Consider the following 22,662-nt stretch of genomic DNA (forward strand, 5'->3'; position numbering starts at 1 on the left):
TTTGCTGACTATTTTGAAACACATAATGTGAGTTTTTTTTTTTCCATTCTACCATTCTGGACAGCCGTTAGCTCTGTTTTCCTAATGCCATGAAAATGAAACATCAGACTGTTTAAACTTCTCATCTTCTCTAATCCACTGCAACAAACATCAAGTCTGCATTCATTTTCTTCAAAGTGGCATTGATGTTGCAGAGTAAAGCAGTGCAGACTTTTAAATTCAATCTGCACAGAAAATGATGATGCAATCAATGCAATTATCTGTTCTGGAAAATGATAGCTTTGATTTTATTCTGTTAGCAGTACCGACACATGAGGGTTTCAGTGGGGTTTGTAAGCACTGAGAAAGAAAGAGAGCAGTCTGTGTGTGAAATCTGAAGAGAAAACACACTGCGAAAACACAAAATAAATAAATACTTCAAACCTTTATTATTCTCTGAAAATTCGCCCAAGCTGTTGAGGTTTAAGTGTTTTGAAATAAGAAAACATGAGGTTAAAATTAAAGTTAATGTCTTGTTTATGATAACCATGACACACCTACTATGGCAATAACAATAACAACAGTATGTGCACCTACAGCATTATTCTGGACAAGCTTGGTTCAGGTAGAAGAACTGGCCAGAGAATAATCCAGTGTTCATGATTTAAAAGACAATCAGCAAAACTGTCTGTAGGTCTACATAGCAGAACAGACACATGCTGCTGATGATAGTTTATTCTGGCTCTTTACACTAACAATAATTTCCCACTACATCAGCAAAAACATTTAAAACTTAACATAATTATGCGATATCAGTCATCAAACTATAAATAACAAAGTGAGAATCCCAACTTGATGAACTGTACCCACCCTAAAGTTATTATACAATGACTTATGTATACTCAAAGGAGACGGGGGTTGTGTTTCTGTGTGCCGCAGGAAGTCGCAGTGTTGGCAGCCACATAACGTCAGTGCTGTCAGTGCAGGATCACTAACTTCATATAAACACTAGGCCCAAATCTGCAAGAGAGCAGTGGAAAATTAGATTTAGACAGTTGTAACAGCATAGTTTAATAAATCATAATAGTCTTATTAAAAAGTACAATGTTATTAGGTCTACATACTTTTTTTGACATGATTTCAGATATTTCATTTGCATGTCTCATTTATATAAGGACGGAAGCCTACATGGCCCACTGTAAAGGTTTAATGTTAGTTTTGCAGTACATCTCTGTTGTACCGACTGAATGACTATACAAGGATTCTGATTCTGACAAAATTAGGGCTAAGCTTCATCAGTCAAAGACCATACCATGACAAAAATAAACAGCGTAGTGGTCCAAACATGCTGTTCGGGGAAACTCCCACTCACCCGCAAAGTGTTGTCCCAGGAGGCCGAGCAGAGAGCCGTGCCATCAGGTGACGATCTGACTCTGCTGATGCGGTTCTCATGACCAAAAAGAATGGAGGCACGAGTTCCCTTCAAAACGTCCCACACATTGATGGTGTAGTCGTTATAACCAGCAAAGAGCAGGCGGCCTGAGGATGGGAGAAAAGAAAGTACATAGATGAGGAAGTGAGGGAAATCTGGAATAAGGAGAAGTAGGGACGAACAAGATTGAAATCATGAGGTAGGGATGGTCAGAATTGTGAAACATGCCTTCAAGACCATGCTGCCTGGTAATGGCAGAGGTTATTCGCCCACACTTTGTTTTTCCTCTGGTTAAATGGTTGTTCTTGATAGAGGTGGATATATATTGAGCCCCTTATTCTTCAGGCTCCACAACTCAGGACTAATGTTAGGGAACGTGTGGTTTCTGCTGTTGTAGTGTGGTGATGGATGAAAGTTGTTAGCCTTTCTCATCACTTACCATTACTGTAATACTTATATGGATAATGTTTTTGAGGATTGTTAACTTTCAGACAGATGGTATCTGTGTAAATAAGTTCATATTTGAGATGAAAATGAGGTCACACTTGAGGTCACATTGGAAGTGTTTGTCTTTCTTGTTTTTTTTGTTGCAGTTTTTCTAATTTCTGAAGCTTTTCCAGAATCAACTCAAATTGTGTAGAGCACATTTGATATGATAACTCATCATGATAACTAACCATAACTTTATGTGGTCTAAACCCTCCTTACCACTCAGAGAGAAGTCCACAGTGGAAGCTCCAAATATGATGCTGTCCTTCTGGTAGACGGCTACTTCACGATCAGCTCGCAGATCATAGAAACGGCACTGAAAATTAAACAGGACACAAAAAGCTAATTAGACCAGACTAATTTTAGTCTGTGAATGAGCTATGATAGGCAGCTTCATATTGTGTAAATAATGTTGGGGTTTCTAGTATCTTATATCTTGTTATTACACACAGCGAATGGAAGAAATTTACTTCCTAGTAAGGAAAAGCTGGGATATCTGTATCTTATTTCTGATATGTGTTGTGCTGCCCACCAGTGTAGATAATCATCTCATTAATATCAAACTGAATCACCGACTTCACCATGACGCCAATCAATGTTACTTCTACAAAGGCACTGAGAATGTCATTTCAACAATCTTGCACAGCACACACATTGGCATAACAAATCACCACAAACACACAAGCACGTCATATGACACAACTCACTGTGGCATCATCAGAAGCAGAAGCAAACGCATCTCCACTGGGATAGTACCTAGAAACACATGACAGAGGGCGGGATTAGATATTTTGCAACACCAGTGAGCTTCCTACATGAAAGACGCTTTATTAACGCTGTTGTTAGTGCGTCATTTCTGAATAAAGATAAATTCTGCTGCGTGAACTGTAGCTGAAACATGAGCTTTAATGAAGTGAATGATGAAATCTCTACAAAAGGGGCTGATAGGTGAATTATGCTCCTACTGCTTCTGGTTAAGACTTAGAAATTATTTTACCCAAAATCTCTCCTTTAATTTGCACACTCGATAATCATCCATGAAAAGCTCAAATGTGAACATGGAACAAGACTACATCAACTGAGACCTGGCAGAGTTTTGATGATAAATATATTGGCAAAAAAACAACAACTTATAATCATAATACTTTTCATTTGGGCATTTGGGAAGTTAGATTTAAAAGTTATTTTAGATCAATTTAGGTAGATGCAAGTTTAGTTGATCCTCTGCTAGTTTCACTTCACAGCACAAGACTGAAAACTTTATACTGGATGTATATCAACACTTGCTACACAACATTAATTACATATTTTATTTTCTAAGCTCAAATTAGAAGTAGTGGTTTATGCCTGTATCCCTCCACTACGTAAACTAGTTTCATTTCACATCATATGAGCTATAAACCAATTGTGTGATATATTTTCATAATTGTACAAGTTCTTGAGATAAGGCTAAAAACATGTGTTTTTGCGGTCACAGTGACACTTTGACCTATCAACATCTAATGAGTTCAACCAGAGAAGAAACATTTGTCCCCATGATTTTTTCATTCACAAAGCCAACATTGTGTTTTGGGTCACTGTGAACTTGACCTTTGACTTTTAATCGCAAAAATCTAATCAGTTCCCCTAGAGTCCAACTGAATGTTTGTGCTAAATTTGAAGAAATTCCCTCAGGCGTTACTGAGATATCGCTGACATGATAATGGCACAGGCAGAGAAGTGAACTCACTTTACACAGTTGACGTCAGAGTCGTGGCTCTCAAAAGACTGAATGTTCTGTCCAGAGCGCATGTCCCACACATTGGCCTTCTTATCACTGCCCTGATAACACACAGAGACACACACACACACACACACACACACACACACACACACACACACACACACACACACAAAGAAACAAGAAGTATTATGGTTGTTTTGTTCAAATCCATTTTCTTCAGTATTTGCAAAAGCCCATGAAAACTCGCCATCCAAGGAGAACCACGAGGTTCAGGGTTTCTCCTCAATAACCACCACAGAAATTACAAAAAAAAAACACACAGAGACACATGCACAGAGACACACATGCGCATATCTGTCTCACTCACCCCTGAGACAAAAGTGTTTCCAGTTTCAGATGGGGCGAGGTCCAGGGACAAGACATCAGCTGTGTGACCATGGAAACTCTGCAGCAGCTGCCCGCTCTCAACATCCCACAAGGCACATGTGCCATCGCCACTGGAGGTCAGGAGCTAAAAGACACATGCAACGCGGGCAAACACACACCCCCACACACACACACACCAGATACTGTATGTAAAACAACCAACAAAACAAAAAACATAATATAATAATTACTTCCACACAAGGACTAGGCGTATATATTTTCATTTTGGAGGTGAGTATCATCTCATCCTGTAATTTGTCCTCCCTCTAAAAACCACAGTAGTCTGATTTATTGGGAGCTGTGGATGAGGTCTTGTAAACAAAAACGAAAAGTATTATGGTACACGAGTTCAGACAAAACAAGGAAGTTAAATCACAGAGGGACTTTTATGGGTAAATTCTGTTTTCTACTACAAACTCAACAATGACTTGGCAAAAAGGTGAAAATAAGATGAATTGGATTTGACATGGCACTGCTTTAGGTCATAGAAACACAGAGTATTAAAAATGTTCTAAAAGTTTATTTTTTAAAAAATATTTTAAATAAATGTAAAATAAAAGCACATTTTTCTTTTTCCTAAATATGTACCTTTATAACAAATTAACAGTGGTAACTCAATATTGTATTTGACTTTGACAACTTGCTTTGCTCTCCTTTCTCAATTTCACAGCAACACTTAAAAATAAGAAATGGCACTGTCCTGAACTAAAAAATATATATTATTGTTGGAGTAAAATAATATTCAAATAAATTTGAAATGAAATTTCAGTGTCAGGCATGACATCGTTTTGACATCACCAAAGGCCTAAAAACATTGAGGATAAAATTAGGTAGGGATAGCTATTATATATGCAAATACTTGTAAATCTATGCTGCACACATATACAATATGCACAACGAAAGCCAAAGGTCAGCATCTCCCCACTAGCACCACTCGGCTCTCACTGTGCATCATGTATCCACATACAAATAAGCACACAAAATGCCCAAATGTCAGCCAGTCCTCTGATGAAAACAGATTATGAGCACTTAGAGACACATGCAGACACCAGAGATCCCTGCTGGCTGCTGGATTAGAGAGCTCCTGCTGGATGACCTCAGGCACAAAAACACACCACATCCTGCTTGCACTGAGAGGTAGCTCCAGTTTCAACATGAGTGCAATTATTAGTCAACCACACACACCGACTGAAACCTCACTGAGCAGAGCCTTAGCCTCATTAGTCTGATTTTACCATTTATTAAATATTAGCAGGGGTTGATTAACTTACCCCACGTGGAGAGCTTGAGACATTATGATATCACTCTCACCTGTTGTTTGTACTATAATACATTTTCCATATTCATACCTGGAAGACTATGTGCAGGAATATCAATCGATTTCAGACACCCCATTTCTTTCCCCTGGTGTTAGTTAAATATCTCATCTACCTGCCTCACTCCCATTTGTGGCTATGTCAATTTTCTACTCCTCTGCATCACATGGACACTGTTGGTAAATGTAAAGCAAATGTTAGCAACTGTCTAACTTAAATTTACTAGGTTACAGTTCAGCAAACTAATACTCGCTCGTATGTCCTCTGTCAATATACATATGGGCTGGAGGCTCAGTAACTGTATGAGCAATGGAGGAAAGTAACGCACAAAAGTACTGTGGTGCCATATATTTCTGGTTTATGCTACATTAATTGTATACTTGTATACTATATTATGAAATATTGTAGAATCTATTCCTCTACATTTATTTGCCAGCTTTATTTAAAGACAGTGGACAGGAGGAAGATACTGCAGTCACTGTCATGCTCCACTTCACTCACTGACCTGCACTGCAGTGGCTTCTTTTTTCCCCCAGAGAAAAAGCTAACCTCCTTGATTACCATTGTATAAATTGCACTCTGCACACGGGAAGATATCTTAAACCAAAACCCCCAACAAATCACATGTCAGAGCAGCAGCGGGTCCTGTCTTCCCCAGTGCACCGCTTCAATGTTGCTCTCAGCTGGCCACACACACAGTACACAATCTTAACTGCTCTTTTAGCACATTATAATGTTGTAAATGTGAATTCTTTTATATACCTGTGTGGTCAAGTTAATATGTAGTAAACACTTCCTCAGCCTTCAGTTTGTGCTTGCACAGAGCTTTGTGCTCCAAGGTCTGTCGTAAAGGCTGTGAGCGTGGCAGTGTGCTCATGTGCATGAATGTGTCTTTGTGTGAGAGATGCAGTTTGAGGGAGGACATGTGTGAGAGACAGAAAGAGAGGCAGACAGGAAGAACAAACATGCATGTGTGTGTCTATGTGTTAAATGTTCTGCCCTCAGGTCAGTGTGCTCCACTCTTTGCTCGATAAAAGCCACTCAGTGTCTATTAATAAACACAGGATAGAGGACCACCCACCGCCACCCTTGTCTCTTCTTTGCCCCCTCCTTAGCTCTGCCATCCCTCTCTCCTCTCATCTTCCTTCCTGTCCACTTCTTACCTCCCCCCCTATTATGATCCTCTGCTTTGCTGAGGGCCAAAGTGGAGTAAATTATTAAAGCCAAATATCTCCGGCTGTTTCCTCCTTGTTCTTCACTTCCTGACCTCCCTCCTTCCCTGATGGGGAGTTGCAAGCACAGCTGATGAAAAACAAAACTAGTGATATGTATAGACGTATAAAACACAAATATTTTGTCACATTTTTAAGACCCTTTTAGCAGTAGTCTATTTTTATCGGACGACATGGGGTTTGTTGCTCTTAGGGGTATGATTTTTGCTTCAGGTGCAAAGTGTACCAGATTCAAATCCCTGATGAGTCCTCTCCTCTCACAGCATCAAATACCATTAACAGCGCAGACAGGTTGTCTTAGTTTTTTTTTTGTGTGATGTTGGTGGTTTAGCTACTAAAACTGCTACTGCTCTGATTAAAGATGAGACACAAGAAAAACATGTAAAAAATGTGACAAAATCCATGACTTTTGATCATCCAAAAAGTGTACAGTCTCTCCCATCAACATGAAACCTAGTCCAGCTAGTCACCATCATAGAGGTTTTGTCGTAAATGCTATATCTCATTGTGTATAAATGCAAAATACTTGAAACCTCTGTGCTTTGGGTCTGTTTCGCATGAGAAGTCAAAGATTTAAGAGATTGTTTTACTCCTTTTGACATGAGACTTGGGCCAGCCGTGTCTCTCTGAGGTTCTGCACAAAAATGACACCAGGTGAAGCTTTTCCAGCTTTTTTTGACTCAGAAATATTCAAACCTCAGTGAAATGTTTTCTAATCTCTGAGCTGCTCTCAATCTGTGGACCTCCTGGTCCAACTTGCATCAACTTGACAGCTCCACCATGAGCGGCTGGCCTGAGGGGAACCCGGTAAGACCTGTCTGCAGGTCTAGTATTAAGTTGTAATTTATCATTAGCTGCCTCAGCTGATTGAGGCCCCTGGCAAACAAGCCCTCTCCAAACAATACTTAACATTTCCCTACAATAAAGCGTTCTTTGTTGTTTTATCTATAAATCTTACAACTGCGCCGTTTCCAAATGTATTCACAATCTGTGTGCTCAAAACAAGAAGTACAGCGCATTCACAAACAGGTCATTTATTGCCCATGACTTACCTGTTTGTTCCATGACACTAAACTGATGCTCACCTGCATGTCAGAGTTGGTGAACTGACATCCTGATAGGTAGTTGGTGTGCATGGCGACCGACTTCTTCTTTGCAGCCAAGTTCTCGTTTTTGTCCAGTGACAGTGGAATCACTGAGCACTTGTTATCCAGTCCACTTTTAGAAGATATTAAAAAAATCAAGTTCAAAACAATATCAAATTAAACACATCGATAATAAGACTAATAACAATTGCTATACTAGACATTTGAAGTGAGTTTCAATTATACAGACATCAAAAACCTAGCAGATGGCTGAACACTGGCATAGGCTGTTTACATTGCAGCTCCTGGTCGGTTTGCTTCTCTCAGCGTAGTTCAGTGCAAACAAATTTTCTAAAAAGCTGACACCTAAATAATTTCAGAACCACATCCCTGTCTGACAAACTAAAAAACTCAGTGTTGAAGTGAACCAACAGAGAGGAGACTCAGCTCTTTTACAAAAGTGTGAAAAAAAAGCAGCCAATCATTTGACTTACTGGAGTCGTGCAGTTTTACACTAGAGTAAAAACTAAAACTTATCCATAAATTAAGTTTATCACTTGAGAATGATTTAGATTTCTATTACTGAAAATGATACCAGTCAATTAAACATATGTGATAGATAGAAAATGTTCATACTCACCCACATGCCACAGCACAACCTGAGGGAGCATAAGCACATGCCATAACCCATGTACATGGCAGGGCTATTCCATGCTCCTGTAACACACAAAAATAACATGAACATACACACACAGATAACAGAGAAGAGGGTTAAAACATGATATGGATCATTGGTAGTAAGAAAATATATTCTCTTTAATAGGTAAACTACTAAATACACATAACACACTGTTAGTTATACACACAGCTGCAGTAAATCTGGATGTGGCGAGTATTAATAGGGATTATGTTTGGTGTGGTTATGTCTGTTCCATCCTAACCACCATTTAAGAGCACTTAGCCACAAACACACACATACTCACAAAACACACACACACCCAGTCATTACAGGAGACAGATGGAAAGATAATCTTTAAACGCATATTTCCATTTACGCACTCTCTCAGGGGAATATAGGAGTATAGGATGAATCAACACCAATCAATATGGCGAAGACAACATGAGCATCTGAAGTTACACTGGGCAACCAGGCCTTTAGAAGCACCAGTTTTGCATTATTGTATATCTATTGTCGATTTTCCTTTTGTTCGGACGTGAAGCTCAACCTTCTGATTTGAGGTATAAATGTGATTTGAGGTATAAATGTAGAAACACACAACCAGGAGCTCAAGTGAAAGTGTATTTGCAAAAAGGTTTAAACTGAGTTGCTGTTGCAAATGTGCAGTAAACTGAAGTCTGACTGTATCAGATTAAAACGAGGCAGGAATTAGTAAGTAAACCAATAATAATGGATCATCATAATATCATTATATTACATTAGTCCATATTGTGTGTATTTCTGATTTGAATATTTATGTTAACATTAAAGGAAAATTGTCATATTATTATGTTACAATACTCTTACTGCTGTCAAAGTTACACCCCACACCAAAATCGGATCTTTTTTTCCCCCATGAAATAATCTATTCTATAACATGATGTAATCACTCCCACATTTTTTTTGCAATTTATGACTGGACAACTCTCACACACACACTTCTACTTACCTTATTGAGTGTGAATGCATCCCAGACAATCACTTTTCCATCCTAGTTTAGAGAAATAAATAAATAACACAAACATAAATATTAATGAATATATTAATACTTGATACACTGCATCTCTCCTAATACACAATAAAATAAAATACTTTAGACGTGCAAGTGTGTACCTGTGAGGAGCTGACTATACGACGATTGTCCTTACACCAGTCCATACAAAGCACCTTGTTCCCGTGACCCTTCAGCACACGTCTGGTCTTTATAGAGAGAGCACTCAGCACCTCGATCTTCTCCGCTACCTGGTGCACTGAGGGACCACACACACACACACACACACACACACACACACACACACACACACACACACACATACACACAAAGACCAACATTTCGTTTATGGTTTGTAAAATAAAAACAATAAAATTCAAAGTATCTAAAGTTAGAGTAAATAATCATTTGTGAAATGTATACAATAAATCAGTGAATTATCATGTCAGATGCATTGGAATTTATTTAAAAAGGTTAATGAATGAGGAAGGCTTAGTTACACTTTTTTGTAATCTCATCTATAAGAATCGATCACATCTTCAAGATTGATCATATTGTTGATCAATCAAGTATAATCATCGAATCACCTCATTGGCTGGAGGTTAGGAGGAGCCCCCATGGACAAGAGCTGGACTATTGCTATTCATATTTCTTGTTGAAAAAGAGATACGATACGTTGCTGTACCTTCTACAAAAACACACAATATGAAAACAGAGATGCAAAACAATTAAGCACCAATGAACAAACTAATTTACAGAGTTGTTTTCCACCAGAGAGTGAATTACTGAACACATTATGGCTCAGTAGGTAAGTCATAAAGACAAAGATGTGGGATGTTTGATGAATAAAGTTACAGCCTGCAGGACATTAAACCATAAACTCAGTCCAGCCTCTGGAGGGGAAACATCACACTAAACCCATCACACAACTACTACTGTAGTAAAGCTGGAGGTCAGAGTAATAACATTTATAATATTTAGCTAACTACATTTCCATCACATCATCTCCACACTGACCTAAACTAAGCCTGAAGTCTGGAGCTGCTGCACCTGTCAACCTTTAAATGAAACTGCAACAGTTTCGGAGTAAAAGCTAAAACTCAACGTGTAGTTGTGTTGTTAGTCGTTGTTACTGTGGTGTTGTTGTTGTTGTTGTTGTTGTTGCTGTTGTTGTGTGTGTGTGTCCACTTACACTCCACGTCGTTGAGCTTGGCCCGCTCCTCCTCCAGCTTCTTCTTCAGACTGTCGCTCTCGTTCTTCAGGGACGCCAGGGATTCCCCCTTCTGGAGCCCCTGACAGGCCATCTTAGAGGAGCACACCCCGACGCAACAACAACAACAACAACAACAGACAGACGGATAGATAGACAGATAGATAGACAGACAGAGAGGGAGAGGAGAGGAGGAGCAGGAGAGGAGCGGAGAAACAAAAAAGAGAGAGGAGTTAAATGTGGACGGGGAGCAGGACGGCGGTTAGAGGCTCGCTCAGATTGTCCTCGAGTGCGACTAGTGATGCTGGCGCGCGAGACCCTGCTCCGCCCCCTCCTCCCTCTGTTATTGTTATTCCCACCGGTCACAGACAAACAGCTCCTGACAGTCTGTACTTCACACTTACTGTAATTCACTACCAATGCGTTTAGCTACATAAAAATAAAATAAAAAACACAATTCATAGGCCACATATGTGATTTACTTTTTGCTTTATTTTGTTTTGTTTTGTTTTGTTTTGTTTTGAGTTGTGACTTTAATCTCAGCTCAAAAGCATCAGTGTGGCACTAGCCTACACTACTGGATGACAGGAATGATGAACACTATACATGTAGTGTGCAAATAATATAAAGCATAATGTGTATTCATCTTATGTTTGGAAAAACATGCACTCCCCAACAAACACACTATTTGCTCCTGTTTGATGATTTCTGCTAAAAAATTTTAAAAAAATAGCCACAGTTCCCAGATGTTGTAGGAAATATATATCTACGACCTATTTGACCTGTTTTGAAAGATGCACATAGACAGCAGTAACCAATTAGCTCAGGGGTCATTAGTCTGCTTTAGTCTACTTAATAATGAGGTTAAATATTATTAGTTCAGTCCAAATATTTGGCATGTTAACCTTTTTCCAAAAATGTAGCTATATCTAAAGCATTGGGATAATCTCCTGTCCCCTAACAAGAGTCAAACATAATATTTCAAGTTGTGTGGCTCACTTTCTGATATCAGCATTTAATCAAATCAAATCAAATCAAATCAAAAAAGGCAACATGACAGAGAATAAAGAAGTCATCTCCAGCTCTTGTTGTCCAGCTGATCAAGACCTCAACAGATTTACTATCATTTCATGTGATAAAAGTCTCAGTATTTTCCAGACTCAAGTCAACCCTACAGTAATGTTTTAGATATTATTTTTTAAGTCTGATGGTTTTAATTTGCAGTGATTTCTGCAGAAAATGTGTTACTACTTTATTATGTTATATCGAAACATTTTGGATCCAGTTACTGTAATATGAAAAATAAGGGCAGAGACTTTCATTTCTCTGTCTTATTCCATGTTGTGATCTGATGGAGTTTGACTGATGATGGTCACAGTCGAGTCTGCACTGTGGGATCAGTGTCTGCTGAGGTGTTGACAAAGAGCCACAGATTAGGAAGGGTCTCACTGACACTGGTATCCATCTCTTCCTCTCTCTCTCTCTCTCTGTGTGGACTGTTCTCTTGGCTACACAGAGAGAGATTGAAACCATAAAGAAAACTTTGCATACCAGTTCCACACAGAAGGAGCAGTAGTTGATGGGCTCCGACTTAATGTAGATGTTCATCAGGGGACGGGCGTGCGAACAGCTGTCGCAGGGGCCAAACGTGATGGCCACAAACGTCTGGTCACACATGGCTGCAGACGATCACCAACACGCCTGTGGAAAACACACACACACACACACACACACACACACACACACACACACACACACACACACACACACACACACACACACACACACACAAATATGAATTTATTCAGCTAGACAACAGGTTGGAAATATCTTTGTCTCATTTGAAGCGCTTTGGATTTCTGTGGTGGGTTGTGGCACACTTGGCTGTGTGTGTGTGTGTGTGTGTGTGTGTGTGTGTGTGTGTGTGTGTGTGTGTGTGTGTGTGTGTGTGTGTGTGTGTGTGGCCTTGGATAAGTAGCTGGTAATCTGCTCCAGCCTGATCCTTTTCTGAGCTCCAGAGAAGAGAAGTGCAGCAAAGCTATTCTGGGAATGGTGCACATGATAAACACTAAAGACCCATTTACCTTTTACAACACAGATCTTCCACTCTATTTATTTATTTACTCAATTCAGATCAGTGTGTCTTACAAAACCCAATAATGCAATAGCTTGCAGGTGAGTAAAGGCAACACGGACAAACTCAGACTACCACCTTATCAAAACACAGAGAGTTGATCTTCAGAGCATTTGGTGCCAAGATCAGGAGATATTTTGTGATTAGCTGAACACAACTTAGTTGCATTTAGTCTATTTCTGTTCAGGTAATCATCAGATTATTATTATTATTATTATTTGTTTTTTTCAGAATATGCTCCAATATTCAGGAAAAAATGAAACAGGTAGTGAGCTGTAACTCATCAGGTATTTTAACTCAACTCCAGTGACATTCACACAAACCACTCCATGACTGACTTCAAACTATTGTATATGTGAACACAAAACACACCAACACACAAGTGCACAGAGTCCTATTTCCACAAACACTAGGTATATAACAGCAAAAATAAAACAGGGTAATAAAGGCTGAATAATAAATCTTACCTCACACAAACAAAACTTTTTTTTCCCTCCTTGGAGCAGGTCTTTGTCCACAGACAACCAAGTTGAGTTTTTCCAGTGAAGAGGATTGCCAGCCAGGGACAGAGAGGGAATTTTAAGCTTCTTAGTGAAGTGTTTAAGCTGCGACTCTGCTCTGCTTTTACCTCTGTGCTTCATACAGCCCTGCTGCACTTACACCTGCAAGACCAGGACGGATACATCAACAGCCTGATCCACTGCTCAGTATTGATTTAAAATCTAGAAATCCTATACATTACCTTCAACTCCATGATGTAATATTCAGTACATTGCCTCCTTGTTATAGTATGAAGTGGCTCATTTGTTTAAACATTAATAATGCAGATGCAGATTATTTAGTGGGTAAAAAATTTAAAATTTCTTTTTTAAATTTCATTGTCATAAGAAAACATAAATAATCTCCCACAGACAATCCGACAGTGCTGAATTCTTTTATTTAACTTTTACAGATTTGACATTTTATTCCAAGTTTCTTAATTTCTTAACGGTGAACACATTCACTAAGCACAGCTACCAGATACTACAAACAGTCCAGTTTGTCAAATGTACACATGGGTTTAGAGAGGAAACATTTCAGTATTGGCTTCAGCATGGTCACACCAGTACCACAACAGCTGGGGTGATGATATTATCTTCTGTTTTTTTTAAAATGGCACAATCAACGCTAGTGCTGATAAGAACAATGGTAATTTATAATGTCTACGTCGTATCATACAACCAACTCTCTCCTTGATGTAAAAACGCAGAGTGAAGGAAATGACATTTTCTCTTTCTGTCCAAGAGGCCCAGAGAAAACCAGGGGAGCAAGACGCAGCAGCTTTGCTCTACAATACAAACCAATGAATGAACGTGTGTATGTTTTCTCCTCTGAAAGTAGGTCAGCCTTCCTGTTCTTCGCTCTTTACACATCAGTCCACAGGGACAGTCTGAGGTTTGAGTGTGTCGTCGTACCTGTGGCTTGTATGTATTGATAAATTCTAATAATACAGCAAGAAAAAGATCGCTGGTCATTGGCGTCCAATCATACAGGGAATGTGGTAGCGGAAGCTTCAGGGGCCACAGTTGTGTGAAAAGATGGAAATCAAAAGAAAAACAAAACAAAACAAAGAGGCTTTAAGGTGTGAAATATTTCTTTACATCTGTTATTTAACTTCCTCAACTTCCTCTGCATTGATTAGAAAGTGCATTTTGACAGCAACCCATCTGTGACACCAACTGTAGAACAACAGGACACTGCATCAAAATAAAAATGATCACAAATAACAGATTATATTCATCTTACAGTGGAAAAAAAACTGCACTGACAGAAAAGAAAACAATGCCACAATGTTGATAACGTGTGTAAGTCATTCAGATAGCAAATAATTCAGATAAGGCTTTTTGTCCACAATGTGCAGCTAAAATCGTGATACACTTCATTAACATTATTTAACATTCATATGGTTAATCAATTCCTTCTATAACCACCCCTATTTCTTCAGATATGTACTCTTTACACAGACCATGTTAAACTACTTAGAGATGCAAACAAAATACAACAAAAGGCAGATTGATTAAAATGGTCCCAACATAAGGATATCAAATTATTTTCAAACACAAGTGCAACACAAAACAGCTTCACATACTAAACTCGTTTTATTCCACTTACAGTTCGTTTTCAATCTGCTGCTTGTCCGTGTTCGTTAAACTTTACTGATATACCTCACTTCAGATAATACTTTTTCATTTCTCATCACGGACTGTATCGCTGAGATTTTTCCCTGGCTAGATTTTTGCACCCTAACTCGGTTCATTGCTTTTGAGGACTTGATTTTAATGAAGTGTAAGCTTTAAAAAAAAAAAAAAAAAAGTTGAGAAAATGTTAGGACTTCAAAACCTGTAAGCACCTTGAAAGGAGGAGAACATAAGTTCATTAATATGGGATAAGGTCATTGGGCAAAATGAGGTTCACATGAGGGTGAGAGGCAAATTTGGTTGAAAACAAACACGAAATGCAAAAACAAAAAAAGTAAGTAAGCAAAAACAGGAGGCAGCCAGGACAGTTTTACTGCAGACAAAGGAGTTTGTTGTTTAAAAAAAAAAAAACAAGAGCAGATTCCCTGACGCTCATCCAATGACTCAGCTATACCAACATTGCTCTACTGTAAAAAAAAAAAAAAAAAAAAAAAAAAGGCCGACCCATGCAAGTTAATTTATAGTAGCTGTTAAGTTAAACCCATGCAGGTTCGACAGGTGCAGCAGTAGCAGTGCATGCTGGACACCACCTGGTTGTGTTACTAACGTGGTGCAGTAGCCTCAGCTTTTGTAAGCATGTAGCAAATATGTCTGAATATCTGAACCAAAACAATCAAAGAGAGAAGAAATCTCTTGCTATGTGAGTATTTTTGGTTATAAGGAATCACTGAGGAGGAAGGCATCGGGTTGGACAGGCAGGAGGCGACGTAGCTGCAGGTAGCGTTAGTGTGACGTGCAGCAGAGAGATGAATGTGAAACTGGGTAAGTCTATAACCACCGAGAGTGAAACCGTCTCTCTGCGTTCTGCCTCTGTGACACATGGCTTCACAACAACACATCGTCTTAAGGAAAAAAGACAATACTGAAATAAATAATTACACAATGATGATGACGGTAAAATATTTTCAAAGCTCCGACTGGAGCTGTGACCAGAGAAGAGGAGGAGGAGAAAGTGTTCAGAGTGCAAAACCCACCGGGTGACAAAGCAGTAAGCAGAGATGTATGGTGTCTTCATATATCTGTGTCTGCACTGTCTTGTTGGCGTGTGAGGAAATATCCAGTGTTGTCCTGTGACGCTCAGCTCTAGTCACAGCTGTAAACAGTAAAAATTGTAGCAGGCTAAAACCCTCTGGGCCGAGATTAAACCTTAAACCTTCTGAATCTCTCCTCAGTTGCATCCTGTGCTACATTTCTTCAGACAGAAATGCAGGGAGATGACGACGAAGCAAATGTTCTAAGTTTGTTAACCCAACGCATGATCATCTCGTTTTTAACTATCCTACACAATCTATCTGGTATTGACATAAACAGCCTGCGACAGAACTGAAACGGTCTTTACAAAGCTGTTCATCTTAAGAAACGTTGCTGCCGTCCTTCATATCGGACGCGTTTTCTTCACGCAGAGAGCTTCTAATTTTAAAAAGGGAGGGTGGGGACGGAGGTAAATGCAATAAATAAAATACGTGATATATATTATTCATATTTATATATATATTTATATATGTATAAATAATATAGTACAGATGATGAGCTCTGTCTTGGCTTGACTTTGTCCAGAGAGTAAAATGACAGTATACAGAACAAAGCCTGGATCTTTAACATCGGCTGGAGAGAGCTAACATTAGCGCTCAATTGGCTTTGTACTAAGACTCAGGATTCACTTTGTAGTACAAACCCGACGTATCAAGCTAGACTACAAGTTGCCACCTTGTTCGTTGTCTCGGCGCCTCCTTTTGGGGCCTATACTCTCGCCTATGGGTACGTATATTCTCACCAGAGAAGAAGACAATGACAAGAACGACTATCAATACCACTAGCTGAAACACAGAGGGGGCTGGGCTAATCAGGGTCCAGATCGCTAAGTCTGACCCAGGTTTTGATGGAGAGCGAGCGACTGGAGGAGGCGTTAGTCTGATCCTGTGGCTTCTCTATGAGGCAGGCGTTTATACAAGCAGTGGATTATGGCGTTTTACAGCCAGATTTAAACCAGCGGCGGCGGCGGCGACGACGACTGTGGCTTCTGTGGGTTTTTGTCAGAGAGAAGGTGCACTAAGTGTAGGCGTGCATGTGTACGTTCAGAGGATGTAAGTACTGTACAGATGCATGTTGACAGTTCAGCATGTGGTGGGATGTGTGTCCAGATTGAGAGGAGGGATGTTTCAGAGGACTGGACACCAACAGGAGACTTTTCAATAATACTTTCATTTATTGAAGCATAGATGCTCAAATTGTGTCGATATAAATCCTATTTTTTAAGTGTTGGTGATGCTCAGATGGTGTATGTGGCTTTTCTTTGGGTCAGTGGGTGTTGTGTGACTTGCAATTCCAAGAGTGGCCACTAAGCCAAAAACGATGAAGGGCTTTCGGGTTAGACACGGGTGAGGAAGGCCAGGTTGAGAGAGCCGGGGATCTGGATGGTTTCCAGGGCGAGGGAGGAGGGGTTGAAGGGGAAGGTGACCGGGTATATCATCTTTGTGTCCATCAACAGCTGGGGACTCTCGCAACGGTCTCGCAAGCGAGTCTGTAGAGTAAAAGAAGAGAAAGAGCACGTGAGAAGGAGAATATTAACTGTTTATATGCAGGGACATTTCAATTGCAGAAAAAAATGACACTTGGAGATATGAAAATTTAAATTTTCAAACTAATTATATTAATTTCAAAATGATCATTACTCAAGTTAGTGATAATGAAACCACAATTGTTCGCAGTTTTATATCAATTGTAACTTAGCAAATACTGTAGCTGCATAGGGTAAAACACAATGTTGGAGTAGGTGGGTCAAATTATTCACTGAAGTTAGAAAACTGTGTCTCCAGGACTCAGAGCGTTCATGTCCTTAATGTTTAAACATAAAATAGAGAAAATTACCTGTATGGTTCGTATGAATGCAACTGACACTCTCTCCTCAAACTCATTCACTGGTGTGTAGAGGTTCAGGACCTTGACGATCTGAAAGAGAAGCAACGCAAAAAGACTTCCTCAGGTTTGTGAAATCATTAATCTTTCAAACATGACTCGGGACTGGAGTCAGGATTGTTTAAAGGTGGGCGTAATAAACGTCGGGGTGTTTTACCTGAGCGGTGGTGAGGGCCAGGCACATGGAGCAGATGGCCTCAGCGTCCTCGTCCGTCTTCTTCTTCACCTGCAGCAGCTGCGCGGCCTGGATCAGAGGCTCCAGGGTCTCCTTGGCTCCGCATGTCATCAGACCTTTGTCCCTCAGCCATTCCTCCAGCTGGCTCACATTGTACCTACACAAACACACACACACACACACACAAATACACACAATAGGTAAAGTGATTGTAACTGAAACACTGTGCAGGAGAAAAAACGGTAACACTTTACTTGCCTATCTCTATAACACATTATACCCATACTTATAATGAAGTATAATGCAGTTATAATACTGTATAACTATAGTTATAAACACTCACAAATGATCATAATGCTTTATAACAATAAGCATAACACACTATAAAGCATTTTATCATGACTTATAACGTCAGGTATTATTATAGGTTATAATTGTACATACTGACAACGACCATATCGATAATGCATTATTAATATAGTTATAATGTGTTATAATAGGCTTATAAACGTGTATAACTATCATTATAAACACTTATTAATTATCATAAGGCTTTATATCAATAAGTATAAGACATCATAGAGCATTTTCTAATGGCTTATAAGGTCTTAGTATTATAATAGAGTTATAATGCTCTATAATGTGTTATACTTATTGTTATAAAGTCTTATGTAACTTATGAGTGTTTATAATGATAGTTATACACGTTTATAAGACAATTATAACACATTATAACTATATGTATAATGCATTATAAATGTGGGCATTGTATTGCTTTATAGTGTGTTATGATTATTGTTATAAAGCATTATGATAATTTATGAGTGTTTATAATTATAGTTATACAACGCTATAACTGCATTATAACTCATTATAAGTATGGTTATAATGTGTTATAGAGATAGGCGTCAAGTAAAGTGTTCCCGAAAAAACAGTCAAGCGAGTCAGTCATCCCCGGTCCGCGGCTCCTACCTGATCTGCATGCCTTTGCTCCAGGAGCACATGTCCTTACGCAGCAGCAGGTTGTTGAGGGTGACGGCTCCGATGATGTAGAACTGCTGCTTCACCACCTGCTTGATGAGCTCGGGGTCGGTGCCGTGCTGACACATGGTGGAGTGGAAGGCGCTGAGCTGCCGCAGGATGGAGTCCAGGGTGTAGGTGCCCTCGTCAGCGATGCTGGATGTCCGCTTACGCAGACCGGTGGGCTTCACCCCCGAAACACCCTGGATGGTCTCGTGCTCCAGCATGCCAGAGACTGCAGGGAACACACGCATGTGAATTAGGGCTGGGACGATATGCTTTTCTCCCGATTCGATTCTTCTACGATTTTTTGGATGTCGATTCGATTTTAAATTGCGATTCTAATATATTGACGATTTTCTCAATTTTTAGTCTGCGTTTTTAACACCAGTGAAACAGTTGAATGATTATGATTGTCTACAGACTATTCCAGGAACCATACTTCCCCCCAAAATACACATCACATGTAAGTCAGTTTTTAAGATTTATTCAGCAGCAATATATATGTTTACTCTCTTTTCAAAAGCCTGGACTGCATAAAAGAGGCAAAAATAAAATAGTATAGAAAAAACAGGCTTCTGAAACCTTTCTGATAAAATGAGATATAGACTGAGGTAAACTGCTACATTTTAACATTTATCTGCACACAAATACTGAAGGAGCCTATAAGTTAACATACTCCATTATAAAGTACTTAAATCCTTCTCAAAACCTGGACTCTCTGTATGTAAAAAAGGCAAACAAATGCACATTGCACAATATATATAGGCTATATATTTAAAAAAATTCAAAAAATAAAAAAATAAAATATAAAAATCGTCAAAAAAATATCACGATACTTATGTGAATCGATTTTTTCTCCCACCCCTAATGTGAATAGTATTTTATCATGCATGCACGAAAATAGGAAAGAGGAGCGCACAGACATGTACAACCACACACACACACACATACCTATCATGGGCTGGAGGATGTTCTCCATGCATTTGATGAGCTGCTGATAGATCTGGATGGCCAGGTCACTGATCACCTGTCTGTACTCCGCCAGGTCGAAGTTGGACAGAGTGTGTTCGTTCTGTCTCGATGTGTTGTGCTTCATGAAAACCTGCCACACACAGAGAAAAGAAGCAGGTTGTTAATGGTCACGCCTCAACTTAAAGCTATTGATTTCCATCCTATAATTGTCTGTTGAACAATTAAAACAAGAGTAGGTTATTAATTAAATGATTTTAAAAAAAAAGGAACCGAAATCTCACCTCATCTCCGCTGTATTGTTTCAGACAGTGCAGGAAGCGGCAGGTGTTAGCCAACCAGAAAGACACCGTTTCAAAGTCATCTCCTCGTTTCTGAGGAGGAAGGACACAAAGTGGTCAGTGAACGCAAACGCAAAATATCCTGCAACTTCCAAATAATAAGAAACACATTCTCTCATAACACGTATTCATATCATATCATATCATATCATATCATATCATATCATATCATATCATTATTGTGATATCATGACTCCAGCTGGAGATAATACGACCGAAAAGGATCAACAATGGCTCCAAATGAGCTGAGTGCAAACCCATTTACTGACACACACACACACACATACCTTTAGTATCTTCTTAATACTGTTGATGGTTGAGGTGAGCAGAGTGCGGACCTTCTGGTCATCGTTGACGTAGTCGGCATGTCTCAGACACATGAACAGGATGTAGGCTGGAAGACCTGGGATCAGATTCACGGCTACACCGCGAGGCTTCAGTTCTGGAGAGACGGGAGAGACAAGTTTAGTGGTGGATGAAGAAGTGGAGCCACAGAGGAGAGTAGGAAAAGGGTTTTTTCTCTTCTTTCTTACCTAGGATGAGGTTCTTGACCAGTTTAAGCTCATCCTCCTTCTTGTACTCTAGCATTCCTTGGAAGTCTTTCTCTCTGCGGGGGATGTTGACGGGGTGGATCGGCTCGTCCACCATCTGTCCCGGAGATGTCTGGCCCTCGGTTTGAACGGCTGGGACAAACACACACACACACACACACAAGACAATGACAGTCAGGCATTACAGCACTGCTCTGTTTTTTTTTATCATTCACATTTCTACACATGCCTCTGCTGGATGATGATTTGCCTCCTACCTCCCATCTCTCCGATCCTCTTGGAGTAAACCTTCAGCTGCTTCTTTAGCTTGCGGATGGTTCGGTCCTGCTTCTCCAGCTGCTCCATGAGATCCTGAAACAGACCACAAGAAACAGTGATGGAGAGAGGGCAAAACAAAAAGACAAGAGAGAAGATAGGTTGCAAGCCTCCTCTGACTCTGACGACTTCACACTGTCGCCCTCCAGTGGTAAAAAATGAACAATTCAGCATCTGTAAACCTGCAGCTTACACTGTACACAGGAGTCGAAAGACCAGAGGGAATTAGGTACGCTACTGGTAGACATTATCTTACATAAAGTGTGGTTAAACAACTATGTTCAAGAGAAATACACATTTATCATACAATAAAATTAAGTAAGCTCTATTTTCTGAGAGAAAAACTGAAAAAAATATCAAAAGTCAGCTCAGTCTGGGAAAATATGAGTTGTGTAAGAAAAGCAAACAATCAAAGAGGACAGTGGTGTGAGGGGTGGGGGCTGTGGGGGGTTGAATCAACATGAAAGCTGCTTGGCTAACTGTATCATCAGAGGAAGAGAGGCTGCAGGACTCACTGGCTGTTAGGAAAGAGAAAAAGGAGCAGAGCTGTTCTGCTGTGAGTTAGAAGTCACTGCCGCAGAGTTAGAGCGAAATTTAATGCGGTTTCATTCAAAACACGCAACTCAGTTAGTGCTAACACATGCAGACACACACACACACATGTGTGCGCAGCGCAGGCAAAGACACGCCGTCTCTACATACAACCATCCGTCGTAAAATGATGACTCGAGCCTCTCTGGATGCTGTGGGGTCCTCGGCCATGAGCTCCTGTCAGGTGACACCATCCACACAAGTGAGTGTGTGTGTGTGTGTGTGTGTGAGTGACAAACTGCAAGTCACTGTTTCAGTGTTTGTGTGTGAAGCTCAAGTGGGAATGAAACCAAACAAAGTGAAGCAGCATCCAGTCATTTATGCTCCTCATCTGTGGAACAAACTGCTCAAACGGTCAGTTCGTTAAAAATGGAGTTGAAAACATTGTTATTTTCTGCAGCTTTTACTTAAATTAAATACATTACTTTAATGATTACAATCATTCAAATTCTAACTATCTTTTTTAACCCCCTATCGCTGGCTTATATCTCTTTTTTTCTTTTAAAAAGCACCAGGGATTTGCTGTTACGATTTAAACACTTCCTGTGTGTAACTGCACAGTCGATGATCAGCTCAGAGAAAAGATGATCAAGTGGCCGCGTCACTGGTAACGCCACGAAAATGCAACCATCTAATTTTATTTGTTGATGACTTTTAACTCTGTTAAACTGTTCATCAATACTGAGGTGTGACAATGCACCGAGCATTGCTGCCTCTACTTTAATGAAACAATGACGTGGAAAGGTGAAGACATCTTTAAATGAGCCACATCATGCCATCCAAGGTTGAGAACAAGACTCAAGTGGAGA

General features: G+C 39.7%; 2 protein-coding genes across 8 annotated transcripts in view; both read right to left on the reverse strand.

The window, feature by feature from the left end:
- Nucleotides 1-405: 405 nt before the first annotated feature.
- gnb5b (guanine nucleotide binding protein (G protein), beta 5b) lies at nucleotides 406-13,441 on the reverse strand. Of its 2 annotated transcripts, none has more exons than XM_085764787.1 (13): nucleotides 13,203-13,441; nucleotides 12,153-12,302; nucleotides 10,584-10,695; nucleotides 9,514-9,650; nucleotides 9,350-9,391; nucleotides 8,323-8,399; nucleotides 7,683-7,815; nucleotides 3,991-4,134; nucleotides 3,630-3,721; nucleotides 2,608-2,656; nucleotides 2,120-2,216; nucleotides 1,352-1,518; nucleotides 406-999 (listed from the first exon to the last, which is right to left on the reverse strand). In XM_085764787.1, the coding sequence occupies exons 2-13, from the start codon at nucleotides 12,276-12,278 to the stop codon at nucleotides 988-990; spliced, it is 1,188 nt and encodes a 395-aa protein (XP_085620913.1). In that variant the 5' UTR covers nucleotides 12,279-12,302; nucleotides 13,203-13,441; the 3' UTR covers nucleotides 406-987. The 2 variants fall into 2 exon arrangements, with proteins under 2 accessions (XP_085620913.1, XP_085620904.1); XM_085764778.1 differs by having other exon boundaries at nucleotides 13,208-13,392.
- A 209-nt stretch (nucleotides 13,442-13,650) lies between these two features.
- Nucleotides 13,651-22,662, reverse strand: part of myo5aa (myosin VAa) — a 53,309-nt gene continuing 44,297 nt past the window's right edge. For 4 of the 6 annotated variants that reach the window (XM_085764850.1, XM_085764826.1, XM_085764839.1 and 1 more), the window contains 10 exons: nucleotides 21,965-22,030; nucleotides 21,205-21,298; nucleotides 20,930-21,079; nucleotides 20,684-20,838; nucleotides 20,340-20,429; nucleotides 20,038-20,188; nucleotides 19,036-19,318; nucleotides 18,046-18,220; nucleotides 17,841-17,921; nucleotides 17,260-17,493 (listed from right to left, as the gene is read on the reverse strand). In XM_085764850.1, the coding sequence (XP_085620976.1) occupies nucleotides 17,341-17,493; nucleotides 17,841-17,921; nucleotides 18,046-18,220; nucleotides 19,036-19,318; nucleotides 20,038-20,188; nucleotides 20,340-20,429; nucleotides 20,684-20,838; nucleotides 20,930-21,079; nucleotides 21,205-21,298; nucleotides 21,965-22,030 (1,398 nt within the window). In that variant the 3' untranslated portion in view covers nucleotides 17,260-17,340. Of the gene's footprint in view, nucleotides 17,494-17,840; nucleotides 17,922-18,045; nucleotides 18,221-19,035; nucleotides 19,319-20,037; nucleotides 20,189-20,339; nucleotides 20,430-20,683; nucleotides 20,839-20,929; nucleotides 21,080-21,204; nucleotides 21,299-21,964; nucleotides 22,031-22,662 lie in introns of all 6 variants that reach the window. The other 2 variants (XM_085764866.1, XM_085764859.1) reach the window with 1 other exon arrangement.

This window comes from Trachurus japonicus, chromosome 3 (assembly GCF_045865225.1).
Source record: "Trachurus japonicus isolate A0001 chromosome 3, Traja_1.0".
In the NCBI taxonomy this organism is placed as follows: Eukaryota; Metazoa; Chordata; class Actinopteri; order Carangiformes; family Carangidae; genus Trachurus; species Trachurus japonicus.